Source organism: Enhydra lutris, unplaced genomic scaffold (genome assembly GCF_002288905.1).
Source record: "Enhydra lutris kenyoni isolate GAN:26980312 unplaced genomic scaffold, ASM228890v2 scaffoldscaffold53, whole genome shotgun sequence".
NCBI classification, from domain to species: domain Eukaryota; kingdom Metazoa; phylum Chordata; class Mammalia; order Carnivora; family Mustelidae; genus Enhydra; species Enhydra lutris.
The window spans coordinates 3,673,745-3,686,932 of NW_019154137.1; the positions used below are offsets into that span (position 1 = coordinate 3,673,745).

A 13,188-nucleotide genomic window follows, 5' to 3' on the forward strand; every position below is an offset into this window, starting at 1 on the left:
ACACAACATCAGAGCCATCAGTGCTGATGTCATTCCACATCATGAAGCCTCTGGAAAACTCCACTGTACACGGGTGAGAGTGTGAGTGAAAACGACAAATAACTTCTTGGTGTTCTTTCAGAAATAAGTTTTTATCTGACAAGCACCCCCTCCCAAAGCTCCCTAAGAGTCACTAGGTGAGATCACCAAGAACCCTTCCGGCACAGTCACTCTGGAGCGAGACTGCTCAACTTTAGCACTACTGACATTCTGAAGTGGGTAATTCTTTTTTGGGGTGGGGGAGCCCTATGCAGAGCACTGTAGGATGCTTAATAGCATCCCTACCCTCTACCCACCAGATGCCAAACAGCATCCCTACCCTCTACCCACCAGATGCCAAATGTAATCCCCTGATGGGACAACCAAAGATGTCTCCAGATATTGCCAAATGTCCCCTGTTTGAGAATCCACTATTTCAGGGCGCTGATTTTATTCTACCAAAATACGAACTGCAGAATGCGCACCTCTCACTGCCTTCTCAGACCCCAAATAGCTCTATTTCCTCGCCACTCCCACCTGGGTCTGTCCTTTGGGTTTATTTGGTCACAAACAGCATGTCAGTGGAGAGCAACAAGCACAGGATGAACCAGGTCAGGAAGAGATATTCTGGTCAAAGTTCACCTTTCAGGCATTACAGCCCTGGGGACCCAGTGATCTTTGGGCGAGGGCAGGTAAAATACAAATCAGCCAACATTCATCCAGCCATTCTTATGACTGGGTAACAACCCAGTCTTTGGCAAGTTACCTATCTTCCTCCTCCAAAAAATGAAGTAAAAGGCCAGTTGTGCCACTGAGAAGAAAAAGGGCTTCTGAAGGCAGAAGGCACGACTCAGATACACCACCAGCAAAACCTCACATCTGGGAGGTCCTCCCAACTGAAATACCTGCAGACTTTTTTTTTTTTTTTTAAGGCTTTTAGTTGTTGTTTTTAATCAGGATCTGGCTGGGAGGAAATAGCAAAACTGACATGAAAACGACATCCTCAACACCTCCAAGTCAGATCTTCGCTCCCCATCGAAGTTCCCCCTCATCCCTTTCGTCTCCAGGGGTTCAGTCCGAGTTTTTCCCCCCTGGAAATTGCCCCGGGGCCACCTTAGGTCCCTACCCCTCAAAACTCCCAACTAACAAACTCAAATCCAGCATCTCCTTCCACGTCTCTTTATTCACCCTTTCTCCACGGCCTCAAATTCCCACCCACAAACCGCCCCCCCATCCCTCTCGCTGTCCCCCCGACTCTACTGTCATATTTACCCGTACCCCTCCCCTTCCCCCAAGCTTCTTCATGCAGGCGACAGTCTCGTCCCTCCCCAATTTTCGCTCTCATCCCATAGTTGCCCACCATCTTCAAAACTCTTCTCCGGTCCTAAGACACCAGGACTCTCCTAATGGTCTCGGCCACCCCAGAATCAATCGCACATACGTCCGCTCTCCACTCCTCAGTATCTTCCCCAAGTTACTCTTCCTACCCAGATCGCCTCCACGCCTCGCTCTTCCCCACCTACAACCTCAGCGCCCACCCCCCTTACTTGCCCTTTCTCTCTCTCCCGGGCCCTTCTTCCCCGCCATCCCTCGGTCAGGCCTTCTCTAGGTCACAGCTCGCCTCCTCGGCCAAGCGCCGCCGCCCAGTGTCAGCTGCTCAGCCTCTCACCCCCGCCCTGCCCCGGACCAGTCTTTCAGGTTGTGGCCTTTGAACTGGGCTCCCCGGGCCCAGGCTGAGGGACACAGCAGGAGGGCCCGACAACTCACCCAGGACAAGGCAGAGCAGAACGAGCCCAGAGCCCGGAACCGGGGAGAGGCGGAAGCACACCATGATTCCGCAAAGCAGGCGGCGGCTGGTCGGAGTAGAGGTGGCGGCGGCGACGGCAACAGCAGCAGCGACACCAGGGGAAAGGCTTGCCGGAACCCAGCCGAGAGCACCGCAGACCACCGACCACAGCACTGCCAACGCCAGGACTCGGCGCTTCAGCGCGGGTCATAAGACTAGGGGCGGGGCTGTTTCTTGCTTTTAGCCAATCTCCGCGCTTGAAAGCAGCAAGAGGGGTGGTGATGTAGGGGCCGGTGGGCGGGGCGACCACGCCCTGGCTTTTTGGTTCACAACCATTCTTATGCTCCTGAGAGATATGTGCGGTCGGGCTTTTTCTAAGGCTTAAGAGAGGATTAACTTTTCGTGGTGTAGGTAGTCGAGTTCACTTCAGTTCCAACCCCTTGAGGAGGAAGAGAATAATTTTGTTGAATTAAAAAGGTTGCTAAGCATCACAACGTAATATATATAAAAGTAATACACAATTATTCCAAGAACACTGTTGTTATCCCTGCAGTTCATGTGATTAGATGGATAAGGGAGCTGGGGGTAGTGCGTGGTGGCGGACCTCCAAAGACGCGGCCTTGAAGATTGCCTAGTTACAATGCCCTGTTTTTGCAGATGGAGGAATTGAACTCAGAAAGAAGAAGAATCTTCTTGAAATACAAGAAAGAAAATAGGAAAGAGAGAAGTAAGATAGGAGGATAAAGGGGAAAAAAAATCATCCATATTCCCACTACCCAGAGAGATGGTTATCTATCTATCCTTCCAGTTGTTTTTCCACATTTCCACACGGGAATATATTCTTTAATGAGTTTGTACTAAACCTACTATTTGGTACACTTGACAAGTGAGCAGATGAAAACTAAAATAGTCAATAAAGGAAAGCGTTCAAAAACTACTAAAAAATCTCAAGTTGAGATAAAGCACTAATTCTCAAATGTGAGCGTCCGAAAGAGCTATCTAGGGAGTTTTAATATCATACAGACTCCTATACCTCATTCACGGAGATTCTGAAACAGTAGGTCTCTGGCTGCCCTTGGAATCTGCTTTTTGAACAAACACCCCAGGTGATTCTGATTTCTATGGTTCCTAGACTACACTTTGAGAAACACTAAAAAATCGAGCCCCAAAAGCATCTGATCCAAGAGATCTTAATCTGGTGTCAATGGATGAACTTGCCCAGAGTGGGGGAGGGTAGAGGGGACCATCTGTGAATCTCCAGAAATTACTTGCAACATTTATGTATGTGTATATTTCAGGGGGAGAAGGGCTATAGCTTTTACCCGGTCTCAAGTGGGACCTGTGAGTCCTCACCCTAACACCCACTTCTGCTCAAAAATTAAGAGTTATTGATATATCCTGTCACTTGCTTTAATATGGTTAATTCCTGAAAGTGCGAATACTTATTCACGAATGTCTTCTTCATGGGTGCAACTGAGTCATGAGCAGCAGACTTGCTCTATGAGAAACTAATGTAGGCTACAGTATCAGGCTATGCTTTCAGCAAAGGAAGGTCATTTGACTGTCTACCACCAGTAAGACTTGAAAGGAGCCACGTCCTGGAGAATCCTTGATTGAGTGGAGTCCTTACAAGTTTCCCCACCCATTCTTACTGATGGACTCTGTCCCTTCTCCCTCAACTATAAATCACCTAACTACAATGTTCAGCAAAACTCCAAGTTCTAGAAGAAGACACGAAAAAGCATAGTGGAAAGAACATTGGATGGGCAATCAGAAGAGTCAGGGGTGAGATACCATTTCCTGGCAGCGTGACCTTGGGCAAATCACTTCATCTCTTTTAGTGTGTGTGCTGCCAACGTGAGTGCAAGTCACTTCATCTCTTTAACTTCTGTATTTTTACCCATAAAATAAAAGTGAGACCAGAGCAGTTTCTCAATCTTGGCTGCATTGGAATAACTGGTGGAACCTTAAGTTGCCCCTTGGTCTCAGCCCTTGACTCTATTCGGATTCAGTTGGTAGGGAGTGGGGCCTGGACATTGTTTTTTTTCTCAGAACTCCCAAGGTCAATGTTAATGGGCCAGAGATGATCTCTAAGGTGGTCCCAGCTAAGATTGTATAAGAATAAATGTTCATTGGGTTCCTGGGTGGCTCAGTTGGTGGCAACTGCCTTTGGCTCAGGTCATGATCCTGGAGTCCTAGGTTGGAGTCCCATATCGGGCTCCCTGCTGGACAGGGAGTCTGCTTCTCCCGTGGACCTCTCTCCTTTCATGCTCTCTCTGTCTCTCACTCACTCAAATAAATAATAAAATCTTTTTTAGAAAAAGAATAAATGTTCATTTATTGAAAATATAAGGAAACAGTGTCGCAATTAGTACAATGTCCAGTTTAATAAATCATTGCCCTTAACTTTCTGCAGGTATCATCGAATAAAAAAATGGAAGACAGTGAGATCTAAACAGCCTTGTAAGCTAAACCTCCCCGTCACAACCTTTCCCCCTGACCAAAAATAAACATTAGTTCCCTGACTGGGACGGGAACCTCACGGGACAGAAAAATGTTTTTGGAACTAAGTAAATGGTGGGTGTGTTGTTAGAATGAATCAATTAAACATTGTCAAATCTTTATTTGATCTGAGCTTCCTTACCACCATTTTGTATGAAACACTGAGAACCACTCCCTTTCATAGGCAGGAACCATGACCCCAGCCCAGCTGAAGGAGTTTAGCTTGTGAGTGGGACCAGCATCCGTGTTTGAGAAACTCTGTGAGATCCCTTCCCCTCTGAGCTTCACATCTGGTGTCATGATTGTTGATACTGCTGAATCCCAAGCGCTTTTATGTGCACTTCCTCTCCTACCACACCGCCTACTTCCCCAGTGTGCAGAAATCCTCAGCACACCCCTCCCCACCCTCTACCCCCATAGGTAGTTCATGACTCTTTTTTTAAAGTTTTTATTTATTTATTCGTTTAAGCAAGCTTTACATCCAACATGGGGCTCGAACTCACGACCCTGAAATCAATGGCCGCATGCTTGACTGAGCCAGCCAGGTGCCCCTGTTTATGACTATTTTTAATTTTTTGTTCAAGATTTTATTTATTCATTTGACAGAGAGACACAGTGAGAGAGGGAACACAAGCAGGGGGAGTGGGAGAGCGAGAAGCAGGCTCTTCAATGAGCAGGGAGCCCATGCAGGACTCGATCCCAGGAGCCCATGCAGGACTCGATCCCAGGACCCCGGGAATCATGACCTGAGCTGAAGGCAGACGCTTAACAACTGAGCCACCAGGTGCCCCTATGACTCTTTTTTAAAAAAAAATCTTCTTCAGGAAGAAGATTTTATTTTTAAGTAATCTCTACACCCAGTGTGGGGTTTGAACCCACAACTGCGAGATCAAAAGAGTCGCACGCTCCACTCACTGAGCCAGTCAGGCGCCCCTATGACTCTTTTGAGCAGCTTTGAGAGCTCATGACTTTTTGGCCAGGGAGCAGGGCATTGCTGGCAAACACATCCCTAAGTGTGAACACTCTGAATGGCATGAGAAATAATGGTCCCATCAGATTTGGTAAATGATAGACAATGAAATGTGTGGCTCAGAGGAAGGAAATAGATGTAAAGATACAGAGATTCAGAACGGGAAAGTGATAAATATTTATGAAACACAGGGGGTACAGTCGATGGTATTGTGATAGTGTTGTACCGGGTCAGATGGTAGCTACGCTCGTGGTGAGTGTAACATAACATAGATTTGTTCGATCACTATGTTGTACACAGGAAACCAATGAAAATTGTGTGTCAACTATACCTCAACTTAAAAAGAAAAGTTTTGGGACACCTGGGTGGCTCAGTCGGTTGAGTGTCTGTTTTCTGCTCAGGTCAGATCCCAGAGTCCTGGGATCGAGCCCCGCATCTGGCTCCCTGCTCAGCGGAGAGCCTGCTTCTCCCTCTCCTCCCCGCTTGCACTCTCTCTCTCTCCCTGTCTGTCTCTCTCAAATACATAAATGCAATCTTTTTAAATTTACAAAAAATAAAAAGTTTTCTCGGAAAAAAAAAGGTTGATGAAATAAATGAATGAGTGGCCCTGGGGTATCAGTGTCACCTCCCGGCCATCCTATGGTTGTTTTTTTTGCTTTCTCGCTCTGCCATCTTTCCTTTCCCTAGCCCTCCTCCCTTAAGTTTCTCCTCCACTCCGTTTTCCATTTTCACTATAGCATGTCCTCTTTTCTGGATCATGCCTCCCAACTGTGATAATACGGTCCTCACTCAGCGCCAACAGAGGTCACCGTGGACTCAAGAGGCTGCCAACCTTTGAGCCCGAGCTCTCTGGGTGAATGGAGACATGCTCTTTTGAGTTCTTAGTTTCCACCAGCTGGATTCTTCTCGACCACCCCCTAAAGGTATGGTTTTGCCTGCTAAAACGAAATGGTTTGAGCACGCATCAAAATAACCAAAAGAACCTTTTAAATCACAGATTGCTAAAAAAAAAATAATAATTGATCAATCAATCAATCAATCAATCACAGCTTACTGAGCCCCACTATGGAGTTTGAGCAGGTCTGGGGTGAGGCACAAGAGTCTGCTTTTCTAGCAGCTTCCCAGACGATCCTGCTGCTGCTGTTTTGGAAACCACACTCTGAATAGGGAGGTCCCAAACTCGCATCTGTGGCTACCTATCCTCCGGGGAGTGGAATTGAGAGGTGGGGGAGGGGGAGCAGAAGGGACTTTGATTAACTTCGGCAGTATTTAATTTACATTTTTACAGCAATTGCATTGTTTTTGCAATAATGATTTTTAAAATTTTTTTTAAATTTTATTTTATTTTGTTAGTGTTCCAAGATTCATTGTTTAATAATGATTTTAAATTAATAAATGCAAATTATTTAAAACGTCAAAAATTTAAAAAGGGATAAAACCAAAAGAAAACATTCTTTCCCCTTCCTTAAGTCCCAGTCATACTCCTCAGAGTAATAACTGTTAACGTTATTTTTTAATGCTCTCAGGAAAAAATTATTCATGTACCTGCATATGTATTTATATTCTTTTTTTAATTAGACAAATAGCATGCTCTACACATTGCTTACTGACTTGCTTTTCTCACTTAATGGCATATCTTGAAGATATTTCTTAAAAGCCATATAGCTCTATCTGATCCTTTCAAATGGCTACTTAATATTTAATTGCGTAGCCATATCGTAATTCGTAAAAACACAAATACGCTTAAACCTCTCCCTTCAAACAAACCCCTAGATCTGTCTGCAGCACCACCTTGTGGTGCACATAGGAATTGCATCACAGAACAGCATCAATATAAGGGAATTTTAATAAACCATCTAGACTGAAGTCGCTCGTGTGGAAAACTGGAAACTTAGCACAAGATAAACATTGCTGGTGTGGCCAGAGCAAAGTGGGGTCCAGCAGTTGTGATGCTGAAGTGGGTTTTGGGAACCCATTCAGCCATCAGATGATTATGCAACCTTCATGTTTTGCTCCTCTGATATCCCTCTCCACGCGCAAATGAAGACTTTCCTCTGTTCCCCCCCAGCCCGACTTGGAGAAGACAGGAACATAGTCAGCTGATGGCAAGAAGTTGCTTCTTAGAAGAGGGCGCAGTTAAAACACTGGTCTCCTGTGTGTATCGCTTTACTCTTTTAGGGAGGGGATAGCTCAGCCTAGGAGGGAAGAGCGGGAGCTCTGGCCTTGGACTGCCTCTGATTCTTGCTTCTTCCACTTCCTAACCTTGTGACTTCTGGACCTCAGTTTCCTTATCCGTAAAATGGAAGTGATAACAGTGTTATCTATCACATAGGATTATTATAAGGATTAAGTGAGGTACGTGGAAAACGCTCACATATAGAAAAGAATTAACAAATATTTCCAATACTGTGATCAGTGGTACTCATTATAGTGTTCCCTTCTCTCCCTGTCAGCGTGTCACAGACCTACGCAAGTTCTCCTTGGTGCTCACTGATTAAGGGAGGGCCGTTGCTATCCTTTAAATTCTAAAATTCCTTCTATCTAAATGTGACATATTTCCAGTGAAGAATATTTGTGAAACACCGCTAAGCACAAAGAAAAAAAAATCAAAAGCCTGTAATCCTCCTGCCTAGAACATTCCTTCTCTTCCCACCTCCTCCTAGAGCAGGTTGCCTTCTGCTTCTCCAGGTGAAACGACTTTCTCCAAAGAAAGTCTTTAACCTTCTTTAACCAGCCCAGGCTGAATTAGGGGGGTTTCACCAACGTGCTCCCCCCCCAATATCCTGGACTCCCCTCATCATGGCATCCATCACACTGTAATTGTTCATTGGCCCAGACCCCACAGGAGCCTGAGAGTTTCCTCAGGGCAAAGGACGTGGCCATTTTTTTCACCAATCTCTTCTCATAGTAAGTGCTCGGTAAATGTATATTGGATTAATGAATGAAAGGCAGATCTAATAATAGGTTCTGGCTTTTGGAGACTATATGACCTAAGTGCTGAGCTGGAGGAATGGTCTCCCCAGCAGAATACTTCCCCAGTTTTTTTTTCCATCTGAGTCACATCAGGGAAAGTGGCTGTCTTCTTTCCGTTAGACCAGCCAGCTGACAATCGACAAACGTCTGCCTTCTACCTTTACCACCTTCTCCTCATCTCTTGGTCTCTCTCTCTTTCTGAGTCTCATTCTCTCTCTCTCTCTCTCTCTCTCTCTCTCACACACACACACACACACACACACTTACATGCCGCCTTACATGTCCCATGATCCTCACATTCTCTTTTTTTAATATATGTTATTTATAAATTTGCTTTTTTAAAAGATTTTTTATTTATTTATTTATTTGATAGACAGAGATCACAAGCAGGCAGAGAGGCAGGCAGAGAGAGAGAGAGGAGGAAGCAGGCTCCCAGCTGAGCAGAGAGCCCGAAGCGGGGCTCGATCCCAGGACCCCGGGATCATGACCTGAGCCAAAGACAGAGGCTTTAACCCACTGAGCCACCCAGGCACCCCTCGACACAACAGATTATGCAGGAGAGCGACCCCAGAACAGTATGACCCACAAGCTGAAATGATGTATTGCTTAGGAAATAATGTCCCATTTCCCTTCCTTTTCAGTAGGGGTTTGGAGGAGAAATCCTTAACCCCACCTGGTGACAGTATTCATGGTGACGACAAGCTGACTCTGCAGGTGTAACTGAGAAGGCCGCAGCCGGCTCTTTGGCACAAGATGGCGGCCCCTTGTTGCAGACCCTTGATTTGAAGCGATGGACGTGTTCAAATCAGAAGGGCTCTTGTCTGCGCCAACCTCTTCATTTTGCCCAGGAAGCTCGTCTTGCTTACCCAGGTGTGCAGCCTAACGGGGACTAGAACTCTCACCTCTGTACTTCTTGTCTAGTGCTCTATTCTCGGTTAGCTCACCCTGGGCTCTAAAAGGCCCCACTCAGGGGCACCTGGGTGGCTCAGTGGGTTAAAGCCTCTGCCTTCAGCTGGGGTCATGATCCCGGGGTCCTGGGATCGAGCCCCGCATCGGGCTCTCTGTTCAGCAGGGAGCCTGCTTCCTCCTCCCTCTCTCTCTGCCTGCCTCTCTGCCTGCTTGTGATCTCTGTCTGTCAAATATATAAAATCTTTAAAAAAAATTAATTAGTAAAATAAATAAATAAAAGTCCCCACTCATCGACGTTTCCTGTCAGTGAGAGAGGCCCAGAAAACTCAGAGGGCACTGCTCAGTGCTGATACAGAATTGATCAAACAGAGACCTTAGCACTCTTAGGAACTGAACTGTGAGAGTTTCCTAGCAACTTCCCTCGTCCAGATGTTATTTACTCCCTTTTTCCAGCTGACTGTTCCCCTAAGCACTTGCCGGCTTTACCATGGGCTTTAAGGAAGGACAGCCCTTCGGCCTACCCCCGCACTAGGGATTTAACAGAAGTCCAGAAAAACAAGTCCATGCCCCTTTGATTCCATCCCTATCCATCGGCGTCTCTCTGTCCCCCACACACAGTGGTTTCTGAGAGCCAGGGTGGCTTCCAGCGGTAGACATGTCTACTTGAAGACCTGTAAAGCAGGATGAAGTCACCAGCCCTCCAGATAATACCTAAATGATGGGCTTTGCAGGGCCCCACAGAGCTTTGACCGTAATGCCCCATCTAGCCCCTTGCTCCCACCGCACATTCGCTCACTCTCCTCAGCTTACAAACCAGGAAAGCTGGTTTCTGATCCCAGTGGCCTTTTTAGGCCACTTCATCTCTTTGGCTGCTTAATCACACTTTACTATGTGTTTGAACTCCTGTCAGTATTTCTCGAAGTGTGTTCCATGGCACCCTTGGGTTCAGGGGAGGTATCTCGGCATGTGTAAGGAAGACAATGGCTCCAGATTTCTTCGTTTTAGAGCATAAGTTTTCATGGCCCTGTTGCTAGAAAATTACAAAAAAACACTGTGCAAGAAAATCACCGTGTTCACTTTCAGCGGTACTAGTCTAAAATCCTAGGTTCTTTCTCAGTGTCCAAGATAGGCCTGCCTTATGATGAAAGACTCTGGTGGATTTTGTTCTAAAACTAGAAGCTCGGGGGCGCCTGGGTGGCTCAGCTGGTTAAGCATCTGCATTCAGCTCAGGGCGTGGACCCAGCCGCATCGGGATCCCTGCTCGGTGGGAAGCCTGCTTCTTCCTCTTCTGCTCCCCCTGCTTATGTTCCCTCTCTCGCTGTCCCTCCCTCTGTCAAATAAATAAATAGAATCTTTTAAAAAATAAAATAAAAATAAAAATAGAAGCTCAAATGAGAACACTCAAAGAGCACATCCATGAGTCCTCTAGAATCACCTCTAAGCCGGGGACGCCTGAAAAGGAATAACAGCTAGCAGGCGCTATATGCCTCGGACTGTTGTAAGACTTTTCCATGCACTGTCTCGCGGGATTCTCATGACAGCTCTATACAGCAGGCACTGTTATCTCTGTTTTACAGACGAGGAAACTGAAGCACAGAAAGTTTAAATAACGTGCACATCTTTGTCCGTTTGAATTGCTATAATGACTTATCATAAGTTTTCATTCATTTAGTGCCAAAGCTCATTGTGTCTGTGGCAGACATGGCTTGTTTCCTACTAAAGAGGCGTTCCGCCTACTTCTTTAGTGACACAACTTTGATTATGTTACAGGTGACAATATGGTGAGCTCCAAGAGATGAATCACAGTTGTTTTAAGCCAGCCATGCCAGTCTTTGCTAGTGGTGGCTATAAAAGGGACCAAGTGACCTAGTTCTGACTGAGACAGGAGGAGGACCCCGAGGGAGCTCTGAAAGAGATTTTTCCCTCTCTGAAAAAGAGACCAACGTGACAAAGGCCTGTGTCCATCTATTGCTTGGGATACTAGAGTCAGGATGCAATGTTTGGTGCTGTGGCAGCCATCTTGGAACCATGAGGGAAGGCATCACTGTCGCCCTGAGGATGTCAGAGCAAAAAAGACAAAAATATTTTTAATATTGCTGAGCTGCTGCACAATTCCCACTGGGACTGCCCACCTCCCAACTTCTTGTTAAGAGGGATAATACATGTCCGTATAAACTTAAGTCACTCTTCATTGGGGAACTTAATTGCCTGACCTGAAGTCATCTGAAAGTAGTATCTTTCAGCCAGGAAGCTATCCATCTGTTTCACCATCATTCAGATATTGAAATGTCTCCAAGATGCACCTCAAACCCTACCTGCAGACTCCACCCACCTCTTTCTCTGTTAAGATTCTGGACTGGTGGGACGCCTGGGTGGCTCGGTTGGTTGGACGACTGCCTTTGGCTCAGGTCATGATCCCGGAGTCCCGGGATCGAGTCCCGCATCGGGCTCCCGGCTCCCGGCTCCGTGGGGAGTCTGCTTCTCCCTCTGACCTTCTCCTTGCTCATGCTCTCTCTCACTGTTTCTCTCTCAAATAAATAAATAAAATCTTTAAAAAAAAATTTAAAAAAAAGATTCTGGACTGGTATTTACCTACCATGTGTCCTATTGCTCGATATTTTATTATGACGGGGTTTTGTATGACTTTTCACTCTAGGTTCTCCCGGGTTTGTTTGGACTCGCCAACTAGACACAGTTCCTTGAGGGTCATGCCTTCTAGTAGCTTATCTACTCCCAGCACGGCCAGCAAAACTTAACGCTGTGTCACACACATGGCAGTCACCAAATTTCCTTGCAGGAATGAAAATGATGGCAATTACTACTGACGTTTTTAGTGCTAAGAGGCACCTCACGTCTCTCCTCACAATAAGTCTATTTTTACTCTCGGACAAGTAACTCGAGGTCCAAAGTAAACAGGTGACATTTTATGAGCTCAAAGGGTTTTTCTTGAGATTTGACAGGCGGCTAAAGATTATTTGACCCTCAAATCTCTACTGAAGAACATAGAAATCAGTGGTTCTCAGTATCGACTGCACGTTAGAATCACCTGGGGAACATTTTTAAACCTGCAGATACCAAGGTTCTAGCCCCAGAGAATCTGACTTAATAGGAGGTATGATCTGGACATGAGAGGTGGTAAGAGTTGAGACCCGTTGCTCTAGATCGCTGTGTGGAAGTCCTAAAGCAGGGGGCTCAGACTCTAGTATCCGTAAGAATGACCTGCGGTTTAATGTCAGATGATGATTCCTGAGCCTCACTACTGGAGAATGGGAGTCTGAGTTGGGCTCAAGGGTCTGCATCTTTAGAGAATAGCCAGGTGAGTCGTTTGTATGTGGTCTACGCGCTACATTTTATATCCAGAAAATTCTGTGGTGCATTTTTTACTTGCTTAAAAATATACTTTTAGAGGCTCCTGGGTGGGTGGCTCAGTCGTTAAGCGTCTGCCTTCAGCTTGGGTCATGATCCCAGGGTTCTGGGTTCAAGCGCCCGCATCAGGCTCCCTGCTCAGCGGGGAGCCTGCTTCTCCCTCTCCTGCTCTACCTGCTTGTGTTCCCTTTCTCGCTGTATCTATGTGTCTATGTCAAATAAATAAATAAAATCTTTAAAATATATATATGTGTGTGTGTTTATGTATATGTATACACACACACACACACACACACACACACACACACTTTTAGAGGAAAATTAACAGAAAAAAAAGTAGCCGTTACAGATCATTAAGGGGAAAGGGCGCCTGGGTGGCTCAGTCGGTTGAGCATCCAACCCTTGATTTCGGCTCAGGTCGTGATCTCAGGGTCCTGGGATTGAGCCCTGTGTTGGGCTTTGCCTTTAGCTTGTGAGAGTGCTCTCTCTCAAATAAATAAAATAATCTTTAAAAGAAAGAAAGTTCAAGTCAAAGAAGGTGCTATCTCCCAGAGGATTCTGCCCCGAGTCATGTATTCAGTTCTGGGTACCGCAGTTTCAGGGCACTAAGCCAGAGAGCCTCCAGAAAAGGGAGACCAGGGTGGTTGGAACCGGAAAATCTCCC

The 13,188-nt window shown here is 46.1% G+C and overlaps 1 protein-coding gene across 2 annotated transcripts in view; it reads right to left on the reverse strand.

The window, feature by feature from the left end:
- LOC111157273 (lysosomal associated membrane protein 2) overlaps nucleotides 1-2,007 on the reverse strand; it is a 34,779-nt gene extending 32,772 nt beyond the window's left edge. For both annotated transcript variants that reach the window (XM_022518563.1, XM_022518565.1), the window contains exon 1: nucleotides 1,786-2,007. In XM_022518563.1, the coding sequence (XP_022374271.1) occupies nucleotides 1,786-1,849 (64 nt within the window). In that variant the 5' untranslated portion in view covers nucleotides 1,850-2,007. The remainder of the gene's footprint in view (nucleotides 1-1,785) is intronic.
- Nucleotides 2,008-13,188: the final 11,181 nt, after the last annotated feature.